Source organism: Leucopleurus acutus, assembly GCF_964270905.1.
Source record: "Leucopleurus acutus genome assembly, chromosome: 15".
Taxonomy (NCBI): domain Eukaryota; kingdom Metazoa; phylum Chordata; class Mammalia; order Artiodactyla; family Delphinidae; genus Leucopleurus; species Leucopleurus acutus.
Genome location: NC_139157.1, coordinates 19,552,954 through 19,573,468, shown reverse-complemented (window position 1 = coordinate 19,573,468; position 20,515 = coordinate 19,552,954). Strand labels below are relative to the sequence as shown.

Genomic DNA, 20,515 nt, shown 5'->3' with positions numbered 1-20,515 from the left:
ATGTCAGGGCTCCTCAAGATCACTCCAGGTTTGGTGATTTGCTAGGTGATCTCACAGGACTCAGCATATAGTCGTACTTGTACTGAGATTTATGACAGTAAAAAGATACAAAGGAAAATCAGCAAAAGGAAAAGGTGCATGGGAGAAGTCTAGATGAAACTAGGTGCACGCTTCCAAGAGTCCCCCAAACACACAGTGTAATTGCATAGGACATGCTTAATTCCTCCAGCATCAAGTTGTTAAAATAAATGGGAAGTATTGTCTACCAGGGCAGCTCATTAGAGACATCACCAATGGTTTTTTTGGAGGCTGGTATGTAGGTATCCTCTGCCAGTATGTACCAAAATTCTAGATTCCCAAAAGGAAGGCAGGTGTTAAGTATAAACATATTCTTTGCACAGTTTAGGCACAGTGAACCACAAATAGTATTTAGGGAGAGTTTTATATCAGTGTGTGGGACTGTTTACTAGCCAAATTCCCAAAGACCAGCAAGAGGGCCAACCTTGCAAGCAGGCTTTTCTAAGAATAGGCAATTTCAGACCTGCACTATTCTTTTTCTGCACAGTGCACAGTGAACATGAAGCATTCAACTACCTCATTCTGAGTTTCCCTCTATGATTTGTGAATTGACACTATAATATTCTACAGTTCTATATTTTTAATTTTCTTATAATTTAGATTTCTTCACCTTTATCTACTCCCATCTGCTTACTCACTCTATCCACTGAAATGTGTACTCATCATCATTAGTTATTTCTGAAAAACACCCCCTCTGAATTGCTGACATTACAGAGTCAGACTCTCTGGCACTCTAGAGATTCAAAGAGGGGAGAAGGCATTGTGCCTGCTGGTGGCCAAGCTATGACTCTGTAGCAATTCAGTTTCATTTCCTCCACCCCTCACCCCCCACCCCAGCACTGCACACGACCTACCTATGAGTTGCAAAACTTTTGGATAAGTTCCTAGATGGCAAGTAATAGTGAGCCACTGAATGAAGTTCATCATTCAATCTATACATATGACCATCAGTTATGTGCAAGGCATTGTGTTAAAAGCAGTGAATAGATGTGACGCTGAATTCAGACATATATCCTACATCGAAGGAGTATATAGCCTTATAGGATGCATGATTAAATAACTTTTATATGAAATAAGAAGTGATGGATTACAAAGTGTAGGCACCGTAACTGGGAATATAACAGTGACTGAAATAGACAAAGTCTTTACTCTTATTACCAGAGAAAGGGCAGGTGGCATCAGAGAATGGGCCTGATCAATATCTGGATATGTCAACATGATGACGCAATGTCATCATCATGGAAAACAGTTGACACAGGTACAGTGCTGTTGCCAAAGGAGCCATATGAAGCCGGATGGGATAATTTCCTGATCCAGTGTGACTGACTGTGTTCTATCTGCAGAATGCCATGCATAGTATTCTAAGTCTCAAAAACATCCCTGCTCTTCAAGGCTCTTTAACACTCCTTTGACAGTGTGGCAGCATGAAATTTGCCCAATCTTGTAGATAAAAATGGGTACAATTCAATATTGTACTTCTACAGGTAAAATAATCTCCTGAACCTTATGTTTATTAGCTTATTTTAAGGAAATGTTAGAAATTTTTTTCAGTGTCCTCTCATAAAACAAGGCAGGATTCACTTTAGAGAATGTTTATAATAGGTTTAGAATCAACAATAAAATTTGAAGAATGATAAATTACAATAAACAAAAGAATAGGCTCCATCATTATTTTTTATTTGAGAAATTTCATCTTTCTAATTTTTTTTTCCAGACATGTATTGTAATTTCTTTTAATGGAAGCTATGCTTCCTATCTAATGGACGGGATCTATTCTCATCATTAAGTTGTATTTAGGTTTTTCTTTCTGGCCCTTGCTTTTTCTCATTTACATTCTTTATTCCTTTTCTTCCATTTGCTCATGCTCCTTCTGTGCTGGCTTCTCTTAACCACTTGATCCATAATCAGAGATCTGACTTTCAATTTAAGTGGCATTTTTGTAATAATCTTTTTGGTCAGTTGGGGCCTCAAGCTACTACAGGGCAGGTTTTAACTAGAATTTTAGGAACACGAAGCAGCCTTTTGCTAAGATTTTCAAGTTCATTTTAAGGGCCAATTTCATGCTCTAATCAAAAGACTATCATTTCACTCTTAAAATAGCAGAAGATTTACAATCCCTCTTCCCAGAGTCTGCTGAACTCAGACATACAGTCACTCAGGTGATGTATCTCATGGGACTGCCCTTCAACTTTGTCCTAAACTGATAATACCAAATTCCCATCAGCTTAGTATATTATAAGACTATGTTTGTTCCTTTGACTGTCTGGAATAAAACTTCATTTTCTTAATTTTTCTTAGTACAATAGCGACCTTTATGTGCACTCTATATTTGCTATCTTGATTTCCCCAAAAAAGCTATTTGAATTAGCAAGACAGCAGCCTAAGACAAACGTCTTTAAATAAGCTGAAGAAATTAGTCACTACGTTAAGCCAAAATTGCATAGTAAATACTGTCGGCATCTGTCCAAGCATGCAGTCATACTTTACTGTCTCTTTATTTTGCATTTTATTTACAGATATGCTCCGTTAAATGACTGACCTGTTCCGTACTAGCCCACAGCATTTTTTAAATGTATGGGCTTCTTATTTTTACTGAAGATCTGTTAGTTTGGATTCACCATTTACAATACAATAGATGGATTTTATGCCTAAACTCATTATTTCTCCTTCTCATTACAATTACTAGAACTCTGAGATAGTTTCAGTCAGAGAGTTAGTTCTTCCTTACTTTTACTTCTAAGCCTAGAAGAGGACTTTCCTATTCTTTTTCATTTAAAATACAACTTTTTCTGTAATGGCATAGTTCCCTGAATTCCAGATGAAAGTTATGTTGTTTTCACTAAAATTCATTTCATAATTAAGCAATAAAAAATCTACTCTGGGATGACACATGCCTTATAAGGCTATTTCAAAAACTCATATATGTAGAAAAATCTACTTTGCCTTTTATAAGTTAATGTAGTGAAAAGCCATAATGGTTTTCTAAATTCAAAATCTAAAAGTGGCTTTGATTTTTAATTAAATTAATGTCAACTCTTAATCTTCCCAGTACATTAGGGGCCTTCATATAATTTTTTAATCTCCATTTTCAAGTAGTGTTTAGAAATATTTGTTTCTAGGCTTAGATACTTTTCCCTACGCAAATTCTAGGAAGATTTTTCAGACTGTTGCAGGGGTGGAATAAATTCTTTTTCTAATACCCTTCTAGGTTCTCTGACTGGAGCTCTATAAGTCAAACTCATAAAAGACAGATTAACATGAGAAAAGCATACAAATTTATTTATATTAATATATACTTATTTAATATAAAATTTACAAGACACAGGAGCCTTCACAGGGACACGAAGACCTGAAGAAGTGGTTAAACCTGAGCATTTTTATACTAGGTTTGATGAAGAGTGGAGAGTAGTGGGAAAATGTAATAGAACAAAAGGATGTGAGCTAAGGGTGGTGAACTGGAGGAAACTAGCAAGGTATGTGCATTTGGATTCCTCTCAGTCTTCAGAGACAAGGACACTCCTTTCCTCCAGGTGTAGGGGTATAGGGAGGGCACTATTCACACAAAGGTCTTGATACCTGCTTTAGAAGAATCTCAGATACATGCTGTTTCTCAAATTCCTTCAGCTTAAAATATTTGATATCCTAAGGTGCCATATTTGGAGAAGCGTATACTAAACCCCATCACTGTGAAACTGGACATACGCGAAGATTATATAACATGAAGTGTAACCAACCAGGACGTTATGGGCCTTCCCGGGACAGGCCACCCCCACTCCCACCCTCTGCTTTAGCTCCTCTCTGAAGTACGGAGATAACAGTATCAGATGCACATTTCCCGGGTAGTTTTACAGATGCTAAAGCCCCCCCAAGTGGAAGAAATTAACACATCCCCTCTGCAGTATGGCGAGAACCAGGAAATATTTGCAACGACTTATCTGGCCTTTTACTTTACCTCACCATCAACCAATCAGAGGATTGTGCGGGAGCTGATCATACCCTGGGACTTCCTTCCCTTGCCTGGCCTTTAAAAATGCTTTGCTAAAACCCATCTGGTAGTTCGGGCTTTTTGAGTACTAGCTATCCCGGACTCCTTATAGGACACCCTGCAGTAAATGCTGTACTTTCTTTCACCACAACCCGCTATCAGTAGGTTGGCTTTACTGCGTGTGGGCAAGTGGACCCAAGTTTGATTTGGCAACAATAGGCCTTAACTCACTCAGAGTCCCTTAGGAAATGTGATGGAATATCAGTCAATTGACTTGCAAACTAAATAGTTTAACACAGGTAATTTCTTAGAAGTTATTACATCTGGGTCCAAAACATACTATAAAGTTTTTAAGTATATGTCAATCCAAAAAATTATAATGCCCACCACATAGATTTGTGTGTACTGTCTAAAATTATTACCCAACCAGGACCCCCACACGTAGCAAGGCAGGCTTTGCACTGCACAGAGTGAGTGGTAGCAGGGTGGGTGGAGGGGGGATTCACGTAAACTACTATATGAATCATATATTCTGGAGTTGTGCACAGAAAAGGTCCTGGACCCAAGCCTCTATGAAAATTTATTTTGAATAGTGATAAAAATCTAAAGCCCAATTTTAAGACAGTGCTGTACTTCACCCGGAAGGCTTTTTCTGTACTTCAACAGAATAATTATTTAAAATATTTTATTAGGGTGAGAAAATAAGAATGTGAGGTAAATAACACTTTTATTAATTTCCTTACTTATAAAATGTTAAGCATCATGGTCTCTCCCTTTATTAAAAAAGTCTGTTCCTGAGAATTAAATATTAACTAAGTTTTGTAAGCAAAGTCACATTTTACACGTGGAGAGATTTCAGCAGAAATTCAAGACCTTGATTCACTCAAAGCCACTTAAAGAAAATAGGGTGAAAAATCTCAGAAAAGAACTAAATTAATTGGATTAAGGTTTTCACAGTAATACATATTTGTTTTATCTCTACTGTGGGACTATTAGCTTCTGAAGGAGAGACACTAGGTCGTGTTTAACTTTGTACCCCCAGTATCTGGCATCTGGCAAAAAGTAGGCACTCGATAAATAGTTGAATAAATGAATGGAGACAGACCAAAGTCAGCTGATTACCACATTAAGAACAGAAAATACTAAATGTTTTAAATATTTGTTTAGACATGGACTTCAATTCCATATTTTGGTCAGTTAATAAAATATCAAGACAAAAATGAAGGAATGGAACAAGGACGTTAAGATAAGAAAAAAGGGGACAGGAAAAGACAGAGGGTAAAGGACCAACAGGGAAACAGGTACAGTGTAAGAGACAGTGGGGAATAAAAAGGGAAGTGGGGGTAGGAGAGGAGTAGACTGGAAATACAGAAAACGGTAGAGAAATAGGAAAGGTGGCAAAGAATAAGGGCAAAACCTAATAGACAAAGGTGCATTTTTACCAAAAAATTTATAACTGCCCTCCTGCAATCTGCAGCTCACCAGGGCCATGCATTTCAGAGTCTAAACTTCTCATCACTCAACTTTGAAATGTGAGTTAGCTGGTTAATTACTGTTCACAGTTTTGGGGTTGTTTCCCTGTAATTAATTTTTCTTAGTCATAGTGGCAGAGGCCAAAACAAAAACATTCCTATTATTAGTTCAGGCCAAGGAGTGATCCTTTCCCATTAGCTCTATCCTGATACTGTCTACTATCTAAAGCAAGAGAATCCTTTCACAAAGGGAAGAACACTTTTGTGATATAAACAAATACCACATCATTTCATTATTATTTAAGTTGAAAATTTTTAACAGTACCTAACACAGTACTGGGCACATGGTATACAATCAAAATGGTACTTCTAAATTCAGCTTTTGAGGTTGCTGGGTTTTTTTAAAGTAGAGAATGTTAGTCTCATGAAAAGGGCATTCTGAAAGTTGGTGTTCTGATGTTCAAATCTATTTCTATAATCGATTACTTACATGTATTTTCCACTTCTGTGATACCATTTTTATCATCCTTTTTACTCCATCTTGACTTAATTAACAATATATTATTTGAAAATCCTGAATTAAAGGACAGCTCTCAAAACCCCAGCAACTGTAAATAGCTATGATGATGGCTGCAGATCCTTGATCAATGCATTGCTGACCCCTCTCAGAATGGTTCTTTCACTTTCACTGCATCCCTGAGCTTTGTTTTTTTTTGTTTTTAAAGATCTGAAGTAATAAAAACTCACTGTCATGGCTAAAAGCAATGAGACACAAAAGAGGCCCTATTTTCAAACCTCTGGTAACGTCAGAAACAACAGATTAATCAAGGTGAACTTTAAAGGGACAGGGTGAAGGAAGGAAATGGGACTGAGAAAATAATCCATGGTTCCCCCTGTTATCATAGAATAGCTAAGTGACAAGTGGCCAAGTCTATGTTCCTTCATTCTTCCCACTTTCTTCTCCATCTCCCTCCTTTTTTCTTTCTAATTTTTCTAGGATATGATGAAGAAGCAACTACAAACATACAAGTAGCTGTATAGATATAGATATATTTCACTTTGCACAACAAAATGGGTCCTTAAAAAGTTGTATAAACCTATTATTTTGTAACAAATTGATCATGCTTCTCTCTATCATTTTTGAGATGCTTAATTTTCATTCCTGATTAATCATTAATTTTGGCTTTAGGTTTGTTTCTCTTCCCTCCTAAAACTAGACTGAAAAATAAAAGTCTGGAAACAAACTCTTAGATCCTTGGGGAGGTCACGATTTATGTAAATTCTCTGGTGACTTCCTGTTTAATGCAAAAATGTCTCTTTGAGCTTTGGGATTTTATATATCGTTTCCATAGAACTTAGCATGAGGAGTCACACCAACTATAACTAAGCTGGAGTAGCAGCAGAAAAACAATGTGATGTAGTTTATACTGGAAGATCCTCTCATAAAATGTCTCCCTCTACCATTAATAAGCCTATTCATAATGGGGCAGGGGGGTAAACATGTCTGAGGAGAGGGCGTAGCAATGGAAATGCCAGTGATTAAATTAAGAAGATTAATAATAATTGCTGGAGTAAAACAAAACAACCCAAACAAATGAATCTTTTGGAAGAAAAGGGTGTTGGGACAGGATCTGCAATCTAGGAAAAGGGAAAATGAGACAAGCAGTTAATACTACAACTTAAGATTATACGGTGAGGAAGGATAATGAGGTAAGTTGATGCCTGAATAAATAGCAATTTCCAAAAAGTGGCATAAAGGTGCTGGGGGAGAGAAAACGTTTTGGGGAGAGAAAACGTTTTTAGGTACTTCTTATAATTAATTCAATTTATTTTGACTTATACAGACTATCTAAACTTTAAACGTTGATTCGTGAAAATAAGCAGGAATTTTTTGTCATTTATTTGTGTTCAGATGTGTATTTGGATCAGAAGTTGACGGCAGAACGCGATGGTAGAAGAAAACAGAGCCCCCATTTCAGGAGGAGGAAACAGAGGCACGTGGAGGAGAGTCTGAGAATGGGGTCAGCTGTCGTGACCTCAGAGCAGGACCTTGTAGAGTTGATTCCCATTTTGCTTCTCTACAACAGGAGGGGATACTGTGTAGGATGCCTTTTCTCTCATAGTCAGAAGTAGCTCAGGGTTATAAAGCATGATTAAGGTTTTACTTGCCCAACAGAATCCTCAGACAACACCTAAAATCTACCCCCTGCTTTCATTAGCCTGAATCTGAGAGTTGTGCCCCACCCAGCACTCTGTCAAACACATCATGTGGCTGCGGGTAGAAAACAATCCTTTCCTTATAAAATGGAGAGCCTGCAAAGTAGGTGTTACCAGTGTGTGTGTGTGTGTGTGTGTGTGTGTGTGTGTGTGTGTGTGTGTGTGTGTTGCTACACCCAGTACTTTTTTTCAGAGTATTTATCAACTACGTGGTGAAACACTTAGCATTTACATATGCTAATCAATTAAATTATTGATTCATTTATCAAGAACGATAAGTCTACAAGACATACAAAGAAAAAAATTAACTTTGAGAAAGAAGGTTGAGAAAGGCAATTCACAATGTATCAAAGCATGAAAATAAAGATTTTGCTTTTCAAAAAACGTCCGTGAACGTACAAGTCATTATAGGACCTTTACGATATAGAAATAGTCAACAGGGAAACTGATTATCTTATTTAGTATGTAACATATGCATTTTCACTACTCTTTCTTCACTGACCCCTCCTCCACGGGTTTCATAATCTTTGCATTCTGTTCAACCAAAGATGAGACTATGTTCTAAGAAACTAATCATTTTCAGTCAATTTAAATGATCACAGGGATTGGCAAAGTGATAGAAATACACCAACCCCTTGAAAATAAGAAAGGAGCATTCCCCAATGTGTTCACTGACTCCAATATAAATAGATCCATTGTTCTTCCAGAAGTGGACCTTCCATAATGGCCAGCATAATAAAGTTAATTCTAGCTCTGAAAAATATGTCATATAATTCCCAATCTACAAAGCCTCCATTTTAGCATATTACTTAGACTTCTTTCTGATCTGGCTAGAGTCACACAGAAAACTGTCAAAAATATTCTGTCTGTCTTCTGTACTCATTTAAAATGAGAGAATAACTTCTTTGTTTGTCATAGTCACTGTAATATTGGAATTGGGAAAGTCTTGTAAAAATAAAAATTCATGAGTCAGTACATTCACATTCCATTAGCTACCCAGTCTATATATCTCATTCAAACCTAAAATTCTTCTCTCTTCTCACTCTCATCTGATGACCTTGCTTCCTATTTCATGGAGAAAACAGAAGAAATCAGAAAGATGCAGACGTAGAGAATGGACTTGAGGACACGGGGAGGGGGAAGGGTAAGCTGGGACGAAGGGAGAGAGTGGTATGGACATATATACACTACCAAATGTAAAATCGATAGCTAGTGGGAAGCAGTCACATAGCACAGGGAGAGCAGCTTGGTGTTTTGTGACCACCTAGAGGGGTGGGATAGGGAGGGTGGGAGGGAGATGCAAGAGGGAGGAGATATGGGGATATATGTATATGTATGGCTGATTCACTTTGTTACAAAGCAGAAACTAACACACCATTGTAGAGCAATTATACTCCAATAAAGATGGTAAAAAAAAAAATGAGAGAAGAAATCAGAAACTGAACTTCCACATGCCCTCACTACTTCACTGACATACCTGCACCCATGCCAATTCTCTGCTTCCTCAAGGACCATGGATGAACTCTTTGTTCTCCTGCATTCAGATCACTCTTGTTTACAAAAAGATTTTGCCCCTATGACTCTCCCCTTTCTCCTCTTAATCATTAATTTTTCTCCACTCTATGACATCATTGTCATTAACATCCAAACATTCTTTAACAGCACCCACCTTATAAATTACCTTCCCCTATCCTAAATTTCCTTGTTTCTCTGCTCTCTTTTGTAGTAAAAATTCATATTTTTATAGTAAAATTGCCAAGTTTTCCCCACATAATGACTTAGGAATCCAAATTGCTTAACTTATATGATAGAATATTCCCTTTTTCTTACTACCATTCCTATAGACACAATCTGAGATCTGACAACCAAGTTCTCTCCTTTAATCAAGCTTCTCTCTCATTGGCCTGACAGAGACATTTCAATCATAATTTAAATAACAATGCTGTTGATAATATAAAGGCAGCAAAGAATCCAGCTGCTTCCTTTATAATCATACTGAACCCACAACAGCACTATCAGCAAAAACTGACTTCTCCATAAACTTTAGCAAATATGTTTTAAATAACTTCTAAGAAACAAGAATTAAGGGGTATGTTTACAATTAGTTCATATTACCATTAGGATGCTAATATCTATCACTAATTTTTTTATATGATACTGAAAATAAATCATCCCAATGTAACTATACTTAATATAAAATATATAATCTATTTTAATATATTTAAATGTTTTATATAAAAATATGTTATTTTAGGGCTTCCCTGGTGGCGCAGTGGTTGAGAGTACGCCTGCCGATGCAGGGGACACAGGTTTGTGCCCCAGTCCGGTAAGATCCCACATGCCGCGGAGCGGCTGGGCCCGTGAGCCATGGCCGCTGAGCCTGCGCGTCCGGAGCCTGTGCTCCGCAATGGGAGAGGCCGCAACAGTGAGAGGCCCGCGTACCGCAAAAAAAAAAAAATGTATTTTAATCATATGAAAAAGGGGACATCCATCAATTAAGTTGACCTCATAAAATATGAACAGCATTATTTATTTAGGGAAAAGGAACTCTTCAAGGAAATCTCACACACTCAGTTAATACTCAATAAAAATCATTGCCCGATCAGAAGAACTCAGTAAGAAGGAAGATTATGCTGTTTTCCTTTCCTAGTAGGATGAACAATTATAATCTTGGTTTTACTGTTTAGAAAAATCTCAAATCATTCAATCAGATGCAAATAACAACTGAAATTAGATTCGTCCTTTGGCCAGTAATTTCTTGATTGTGAACTACAGAAGCAGGACAATGTAATTAGGTCCTGCTGCACACAGAATTTTGTGATTTTTCTGTATTTAGTCCAAAAGAGATCTCCTGTCAAAATTTGATTATGAATATAAGCAATGTAAAATATCATTTTATAATAAGTATTTACATACTTATTAGGGATTAATTGTAAAATGACTATAACGTATGTATATTTCCAAATATTTCTGTAGTGTTGGACTGAATGTATGTCCTGGGCTACAAAAATGAAGGAAAGTGCCACCTAGAGGCAGCACTGGATTGCAGGCATTTGACGGCTGAACCTGAAACCAAAGAAGCTGATACGGAGTATAGTCACTGTTAAGTCAATATAATATATTGGCAAAATGTTGAATAAGGCTTAGCTTTTTAAATTAACTTTAATCCTTGATTATTTCCAGAACTGACTTCAGTATTCATCTAGTTTAACCAACTCACTTTGCAAATCAGGAAACTGAAATTCAGAACTGTTACAGGATTGTCCCAAGGTTGCCCTGTAGTAAATGAGAGAGCTGGGCTGGCACCAAGTTCCTCACTCTTTCTCGAAAGTAATTAATCCCATTCATTTGGAAAATGTGCTAGACGAAACAGTATCAAAAATGTGTGAAAGTATTGTTCTACAGTGTATAAAATAATTTTGAGGTTTGAAAATTACTGTATATCTTTTCTTTATAAGCCAAAGAGGCTGCGAACAATAAACGAGCTTTTATAATACATTTTCTAAACTGTAATATTTTTATAAGAATATAAGTGTGCCTTTCATAAAGTCTAATTTATGGCTCTTGAAATGTGTTTAAGTGGCAATAAGCCTTTTCAAGATACAGAAGATACAGTTCCTTTCCACTAAAGTCTAATTAAATTAGTTATCTGTGTCTTTAATGCAAACATTCATTCTTTTGCATAAAAAAATCTATTGAAGAGGAAGATGTAGTTTGATACCAAGTATAGGCTGAATATGGAAGTACACATTGATTTTTAAAATCTCATGCTAACATGGTAGAATCTTATCTGGGTCAGAGTAACAGAATACAAACTAATGTTAGAAATAATGAATGTATTTACTATTTATTGAGCTACGCTTTACGAAGTTTTATGTTAGACACTTTTAATACTTTATTTCACTTTAATTTTATTGCAGAAAATTTGATTTCACACATCTAACTTTCACCAAATCCCTTTAAAACAAGCATAAAGAGATTTTGTAGAAAATTAAATACATAAAAACCCAAGAAAGAGAGAACAGGAGCAAAGATAACAAAAAAAAATTGTGGAAACTGTAAAGCAATTGGTTGATTACTGAAAAATTTAGCAGACTGAGAAAAACTAAGTCCTAAGGCCAACAGTGGAGAAAGCTGAGAACTGTCTGGAATTACACTACAGAATCCCCAACAGGCTCAGAAACTGGGATTTCCAGGTACTTCTGGATGTGGGTGAAAAGAATAAGGAAAACTGGCAAGTCTGTTTAGAACGCAGCCAGACCCTTAGATTCATCTTCCCACTCTCCTCAGCTGGGACACTTTCCCTCCCCAGTCCTGACAAAAGACTGGAGGTTTATTCTCTGGAGAAGGTTAAACAAGTCTCTGGACTGGAAGACACTCAGATAATTAAATGAAGAGCTCCCAGAAAACAAAAATGATAGCAACAATAAAAAACTAAATAGTAGGGCTTCCCTGGTGGTGCAGTAGTTAAGAATCTGCCTGCCAATGCAGGGGACACGGGTTCGTGCCCTGGTCTGGGAAGATCCCACATGCCGCGGAGCAACTAAGCCCGTGAGCCACAACTACTGAGCCTGCGCGTCTGGAGCCTGTGCTCCGCAACGGAAGAGGCCACGACAGTGAGAGGCCCACGCACCGCGATCAAGAGTGGCCCCCGCTCACCACAACTGGAGAAAGCCCTCGCACAGCAACGAAGACCCAACACAGCCAAATATAAATAAATTAATTAATTGGGGGAAAAAAAACTAAATAGTAGTGATGGATGATTAAGTAAGTTGAGAAAATCTGTTAGAAAGGAGAGAAAAAAAAAACCCCAAAGATATGCAACATATAAAATACTCAGACCAAGTTTCCAATATCTAAATAATAGGAGGTCCAGAAAGGGACATAAATCATCAAAGAAATAATTCGAGTAATTTACCTTTAAACATTTGAAATTGCAGAATTTGCAGAATTTACAGAATTAAAAAATCTACTCACTGAGAGGTTAGCAGAATGCATAAAAAGTAACCACATCAAGACATTCCATTATGAAATTTCATAATATTGAAAATGAAGATTCTGACAGCTTCTCCAGAGTGGGGGGAGGGAAACTCAGCTCAAACATAAAGGGTTAGGAGCCATAAAGGCTTCAACTACTCAGCAGCAAACCAGAAAGCTATACATTCTTCACAGAAGACTTAGACATGTGTGATCAGTTAGGGGGTGTTAAATGGAATTTACACAGGCATACAAATAAACATGTGGCATACCAATCTCATCAGAATGATGGCATAACTATGTTGGGAGGATTGAACAACAGAAGGATGTCACTGAAGTTTGTGGGGGAAGGGGAAGAAAAAAGAGCTACATTTTCATTTTTCAGGTGTGAAATCAATAAATAATACCAAAAACTAAAATCAAGAAGCAGTAATATAATCATATTGTTTATCATTTAACTGAAAGTAATTAGCAAATAATCAGCTTAAAGATGTGAAAGCGGTTGCCTGTGGACAGACCAAATGAGAGGAGGTGCGGAGGCAGGGCGAGTGGCAGACTTCTCTTCCTAATAAAGCTTGTAGATCTACTAGATTCATCAAACATGCACATGTACACATTGAGTATGAAAGACTCATTTATATTTGCTAAATTAAATCTAAGTTCTATAACCCTTGGAAATGTAAAAGTAATGAAAAACAAGAGTTAATGGGTGGAAGTAGATGTGGAGGAAGATATAGGGGCAGTAAATCTCTTATCTCACACAGTAGGAAATCAAGGGGCACTGTCAAAAACGTACGAGTCAAGAAATAGAATTTTTATGAAGCTAAATAACAAAAGAATTTTTTTCATGAGCTTGGTAGGGATTGGAAGTGGGGAGAGAAGATAAGTGAGCTAAATTTCTCTCATGTCATAGAGGGGAATCAAAAGCTATTTTTAAATTGACATATTAACAAATAAAGTATATGCATATTATTTAAGACTTGGATTTAAGCTCCAGAAAAACTAACCATAAAATGGTTAAAAATAATCACTTCTGGTGAGTGGGAATGAAGGAAAGTATATTGAACCTAACTTTTCATTTAGCATCCTCTTTGGTGTTTGAACTTGTATTTTGGCACATATTGTTGGTATAATAATTAAATAGACAAATAAAAATAAATCTATTAATAAATACTGGGTGGGTCAAAAGGTTCCTTCGTTTTTTTCCATAAGATGGCCCTAGTAGTGCTTAGTTGTCTTTAACTTCATTCGAAACAATTTTGTTAGATTCTACGTAACAGCTGTCATATCAGCATGAATTTTTTAAAAAGACATCAAAATTGGTGAATTTTTGTGTAGCCATTTTAATATTGAAGATGGAAGAAAAAAGCAATATTTTCGGCATATTATGCTTTATTATTTCAAGAAAGGGAAAAACACAACTGAAATGCACAAAAAGATTTGTGCAGTGTATGGAGAAAGTGCTGTGACTGACTGAATGTGTCAAAAGTGGTTTGCGAAGTTTCGTGCTGGAGATTTCTCACTGGACAATGTTCCACGGTCGGGTAGACCAGCTGAAGTTGATAGCGATCAAATTGAAACAATAATTGAGAACAATCAACGCTATACCACGCGGCAGATAGCCAACATACTCAAAATATCCAAATCAAGCGTTGAAAATCATTTGCACCAGCTTGGTTATGGGAATCGCTTTGATGTTTGGGTTCCACAAATTAAAGTTAAGCAAAAATACCTTCTTGACCATATTTCCTCATGCAATTCTGTACTGAAATATAATGAAAACATTCCGTTTTAAAAACAAATTGTGACGGGCGATGAAAAGTGGATACTGTACAAGAATGTGGAACGGAAGAGATTGTGGGGCAAGCGAAGTGAACCACCACCAACTACACTAAAGGCCGGTCTTCATCCAAAGTAGGTGATGTTGTATATATGGTGGGATTGGAAGGGAGTCCTCTATTACGAGCTCCTTCCAGAAAACCAAACGATTAATTCCAACAAGTACTGCTCCCAATTAGACCAACTGAAAGCGGCACTTGACGAAAAGTGTCCAGAATTAGTCAACAGAAAATGCGTAATCTTCCATCAGGATAATGCAAGACCGCGTGTTTCTTTGATGACCAGGCAAAAACTGTTACAGCTTGGCTGGGAAGTTCTGATTCATCCGCCGTATTCACCAGACATTGCACCTTTGGATTTCCATTTAGTTTGGTCTTTACAAAATTCTCTTAATGGAAAAAATTTCAATTCCCTGGAAGACTGTAAAAGGCACCTGGAACAGTTCTTTGCTCAAAAAGATAAAAAGTTTTGGGAAGATGGAATTATGAAGTTGCCTGAAAAATGGCAGAAGGTAGTGGAACAAAAGGGTGAATACGTTGTTCAATAAAGTTCTTGGTGAAAATGAAAAATGTTTCTTTTATTTTTACTTAAAAAACCGAAGGCACTTTTTAGCCCTCCCAGTAATAGAGCAGATGATCACATCCTATCTAGTTTTATGTCTAGATTTTCACATATGTTTATTTGGATAATATTTTATAAAGAGACAGCAATTTTTGTTTCACAGCTGGTCTGTAGCATAAAAGATACAAATGCTGATTTATGATATTTTAGTCTGGTTTTTATTTTTAATCCACTATGTAAGTACAAAGATTGGTAAAGTACTGTCTGGTCAAAATATGTTGATGCCAGGGTGTATACTTAATAAAAGAATTCTATAAAAAGGATCCTTCACATCTAGAACCAGAAAATCTCACACAGTAATTCACTGTAATTTACCTCCTCAAAGCACTGCAGGCCTATATAACCCTCCAAAGGGAGATACTGCAGTTTTACACACAGTGAATACTTCCATTGTCCTAATGCTACCCTTGTCCTACTTCTATGCTTATAAACATGGCACTATTTTTACCTTGAATAATGCATGGCTTGGTGGCCTGCAATATTAAAATAGAAGTCTGTTGTGTGCTTCATCTCATTGGTGTGCCCAGTGGCCTCAATCCAGTGTCCTATTGGGAGACAGTAAACACCATCCACCAAGTTGTTTTCATTATAAATACAGCAACGGTCGTGGTGAGGCCCATTGCCTAGAACAAGAAGAAATGACAAACAAAGCAATTACATCAATGTTTTGCTTAAACAGCCACAGAGCTGCTGATGCAAAATTAATAGTAAGATGAAAATAAATACAAAGCTGTATAATCTACAGATTTCAGTATAAACAAAAATAGACTAGAGTAATAGGGAACACAGTAACAATTTGTAGAGTTACTTGTGAATTTCATAGAGTCCTATGCTCCCTTTGAATACATGAATATTTCCAAAAGCATATTAACTCAGAATTTCTTGGGACCTTTCAGTGCCTTAAGAGCCTGTTGTGAGTCATTTTGTAGCCTGATAAGCTGCTGAAAAGGGTTTTTAAAGCCATTACTGTCCCTGCACTGCATACTTTTATCTTCCTGGTATGCAAATTTATGACTAAAATCAGTAATAAAGTGTTTCAGTATCAGTTTAAGCAATCAATTTTAAAAAACACATTAATAAATAATAAAACAAATATCACATCCAATCCAGTTTGCATGTAAATCAGTGGTTAGTATTATCTTCAAATGGGAAAACTAAGTATCACAGGGATTAACTAGCTTGTCCAGGGTCACAGAACTAATAAGTGCAGAGCTATCAGTAAACTGATAAACCTAGACCCCAACTTTCAGGCACCTGACACCTTCATGCTGTTTTCCGCCTACTTCACACATCCTCTTTCCAGTGAGTGGAGCAAAAGAAGCAGAGACAGAAGAACATGTCTCTGAAAACACTACTTGCCGATATCACAATTCTCCCCAGTATCAACTACACCAGTAAACAGACCTTTTATTTCTATGAAAATTGTAATTTGTACATTATTTTTATTAGCCCTTATGTGACCACCCCATTTCAAATAATTCTTTTCCTTAAATTACCTAATTTCCATATATTGTCATTTATAAGAAAAACATGTAAGCAAAATAAAACGGGAAAAGTCACATTTATTATGAATATGAAAATTCGACTCATTTGTTCCTTGCTCTATCTTACAAAACATTTTACCTAAGGTTATTTGGCATAAAATTTCTTTTAAAAAATCCTTAAGTCATTGGGCAGTTCTTTAGAATGTAACTCCCTTCCATCAGATAGAAGGTACAGGATGGCTCCTTTAATACATCATCATTGATCTTCCCAGCTCAGACTCCTCTTTTTCTCTTGATGGCTACAAGGCACTACACCTTGTAACTGCCCTATTAACCTTGATATTTAATAGATGAAAATCAAACTATACTAGCAATTTCAGTTCTAGAAGTATATCCAACAGAAATATAAGATTAAAGAAAGATACATAGATGCATACGTGTGTGTGGCAATACTATTTTAATAGCAATACTGTAAACTACGTAAGTTCATCTATACATTTTTCCACAAATATTTATTGAATGTTCACTATATGACAGGCATTATACTAAGTCATGTTAAAGGTTTAGGTATTTCCCATAAGAGCAATGAAACATTAAAATATTTTAAGCAGACAGGTGACATGACCACATTTTTATTTTGAAAACATCTCTCTGGTTATAGAGTAAAATATTAATTCAAGCACAATGAGATTAGAAATAGAAAGTCCATTTAGGAAAATACTGCATTAACCCAGGAAAGAGATGGTAAAAGCTTGGATGCAGAAATGGAAAGGAGTGGGGAGATGCAGCAGGGAAAAGCCACAGGACTTGGTGATTAATTTGATATGGGAGGTGAAGAAAAAAGGGAACCAATAATGACTCCTAGGCTTCTGGCAAATACAACTCAATATATAGTGGTACCAGTCACTGAGATGTGAAATCTGGAAGAGTTGCAAGGAAAGATCATCAATCTGGTTTTGGCATTTGGGGCTTGAAGTGCTATTTAGATACAAAAGGAGATGTCAAGTAGAGAGTTAGAGTTATTGATTTGACACTCAGACCAGAGATCTGAACTAGAAAAATAAGTTTATAAGTCATCTAAGTATAGATGGTAATTGAGACAAGGATATAGGTGAGTCACAGAGAAAAACAATACTTTATACATTCTTTTATTTTTAATTTTTATTTATTCATTTATTTTTGGCTGTGTTGGGTCTTCATTGCTGCGCAAGGGCTTTTCTCTAGTTGCGGCAAGCGGGGACTACTCTTCGTTGCGGTGCATGGGCTTCTCACTGCGGTGGCTTCTCTTGTTGCGGATCACGGGCTCTAGGTGTGCGGGCTTCAGTAGTTTTGGCTCACGGGCTCTACAGCGCAGGCTCAGTAGTTGTGGTGCACGGGCTTAGTTGCTCCGTGTCATGTGGGATCTTCCCGGACCAGGGCTTAAACTCATGTCCCCTGCATTGGCAGGCGGATTCTTAACCTCTCTGCCACCAGGGAAGCCCCGAAAAACAATATTGATTGAGAAGAAAAGCCTTCTAGAACCAAGTTTAAAAGCATCTCAACATTTAAAAGCTGGACAGAGGGATGAGCTTACAAAGGAGGCACAGAAAGAGAAGCTGGAGAGGAAAACTAGAAGTGAGTAAATGAGGTGGGGGAGCATGATTGAAACTGTAAACATAGACTAAAAACTTGATGGATGCATGTCTGACTGTTAACAGTAGTTACATCTGAAGAATGTAATTGGAATGGAAGGACTACTTTCAACTATTTTGAATCCATTGGATTTGCTACAAAGGGAAGGTATTACTTTTTAGTAATAAAAGAATAATATCTATGGCTCCTACTGTTCAGTATAAGAGGCTTACAACAATTTAAATGTAACTTAAATAAATTTAATTATCAAGGAGCTCAAATATACATAAATTACACTGTTCAAGCAAAAGTATGTATGTAACATTGACTTCCTAAGAATTCTTCATTCCTAGAATTAGTTTTCTGAATTATTCATTTTTACACATACATGTTTTAGGAGAAGTAACAAGACACATCTATCTCTCTCAGCCAGGGAGGTATCAGTGCAGGTGTAGGGGAGAGCAGGAACTCCCAACCCATTCAGTAGTAATAAGGAGTCCAATCCCTCCAGCTCTCAATGCAGATTGGGTGAGGAACCTGGGTAATCAGGTGGTACCCCCACTCTCCTGCTGGAGCAGCATCAGAGGAACCCAGTTAAACCAAAAGGGGTTTGATAAGATGTACAGTCTCATTATATAATACTCAGAATGTCGAGGTTTCAATACAAAGTCACTCATTATATCAAGAATCACAATGATCTCAAACTGAATGAAAAAAGAAAAGCTCAAAAGATGCTAACATCAAGATGACAGAGATGTTAGAACTATCTGACAAAGATTTTAAGCTTCAACAATCCACTGAACACATTTGAAACAAATGAAAAATCACAAAGTCTCAGCAAAGAAATAGAAGATGGAAATAAGAACTAAATGGAATTTTAGAACTGAAAAATATCAGTATTAACAATTGAAATAATAACTTCAGGGGAGAGCAGAATGGAGGGGACAAAGGAAAGAATTAGCAAGCTGCAAGATAGAACAACAGAAATTACCCAATCTAAGCAACAGAGAGAAAACAGATTAAAAAAAAAAAAAAGAACAGAGACTTAGGGACCTGTGAGACTGTAACAAAAGATGTAACATTCCAGTAATTGGAGTCCTAAAAAGAGATGAGAAAGAGGGTATGGTGGAAAAATATTTGAGAAAAATAATGTCTCAAAACTTTCCAAATTTGCCAATAAGCATAAATCTACAGGTTCAGGAAGTTGCACAAACTCCAAACAGGGTAAACAAAAAGAAATCCATGCCACAACACATCATAATTAAATTTCTGAAAACTAAATGCAAAGAAAAATCTTGAAAGTAGCCAGAGAAAAATAACAATTTAGGAAAACAACCATTCTAATGTCAGTAGGCTTCTCAAAAAAAATGGCTAAACAGAAGATCTCTATAAACAGAAAGGAAATTGTTGAACATCAGGAAAGAAGAACACGGTAAGAAAATATGGGTAAATACAATAGACTTTCTTTCTCCTCGTGAGTTTCTAATAAAAACTACAATGCTCTCTGATGTGGCCCTACATGGATGTAGCGGAAATATTTAAGGCAGTTATATGGAGAAGGGCAAAGAAATAAAGAGGGAAATAAGATTCCTCCAATTCATTTAAACTGTCAAAATGATGAAACCAGTTAACTATGACAAGTTATGTTTGTATAATGTAGGTAAATCAAAACGGAATTCTAAAAAATGTTTAAGTATGAACCATATTGCCATAAGAAGGCAGAGAAAGGAAACAGAGAGAAAAAAAAAACCTCAGAAACAAAAAATAAAATAGCAAACTTAAGTCCTAACATACCAATAATGTCCTTAAATGTAAACTGTCTAAATAAATACACATTAAAATACAGAGATTGTCAGAACAGATTTTTTTGTTAGTGAACCAGCTATTTGCTGCCCAGAAGAAACTCACTTCAAATTATACAGGTAAGTGGAAAGTAAAAGTATAGAAAAAAATGCACCATGCAAACATTAATTAAAAGAAAGCAGAAATGGTTATATTATTATCATGTAAAGTAGAACCTCAGAGCAAAGAAAATCAGAGATAGGGAGGGAAACTATATGGTGCCAAAAGTATCAGTCCAACATGGATGGACTTTGAAGGCATTATGCTAAATGAAATAAATAAGACAGAGAAAGACAAGTACTATATGATCTCACTTAAATGTGGAATCTACAAAACAAAACACAGAAAAAGTGTTAAGATGTCTTTAGTGATTGAATGATCTAACAACT

General features: G+C 36.5%; 1 protein-coding gene across 1 annotated transcript in view; it reads right to left on the bottom strand.

Annotated features, from left to right (window-relative positions):
* EPM2A (EPM2A glucan phosphatase, laforin) overlaps positions 1–20,515 on the bottom strand; it is a gene marked incomplete at its 5' end in the record, with an annotated part of 108,362 nt that overhangs the window by 30,935 nt on the left and 56,912 nt on the right. The window contains one exon of the mRNA XM_082855611.1: positions 15,638–15,812. Within this exon, the coding sequence (XP_082711737.1) occupies positions 15,638–15,812 (175 nt within the window). The remainder of the gene's footprint in view (positions 1–15,637; positions 15,813–20,515) is intronic.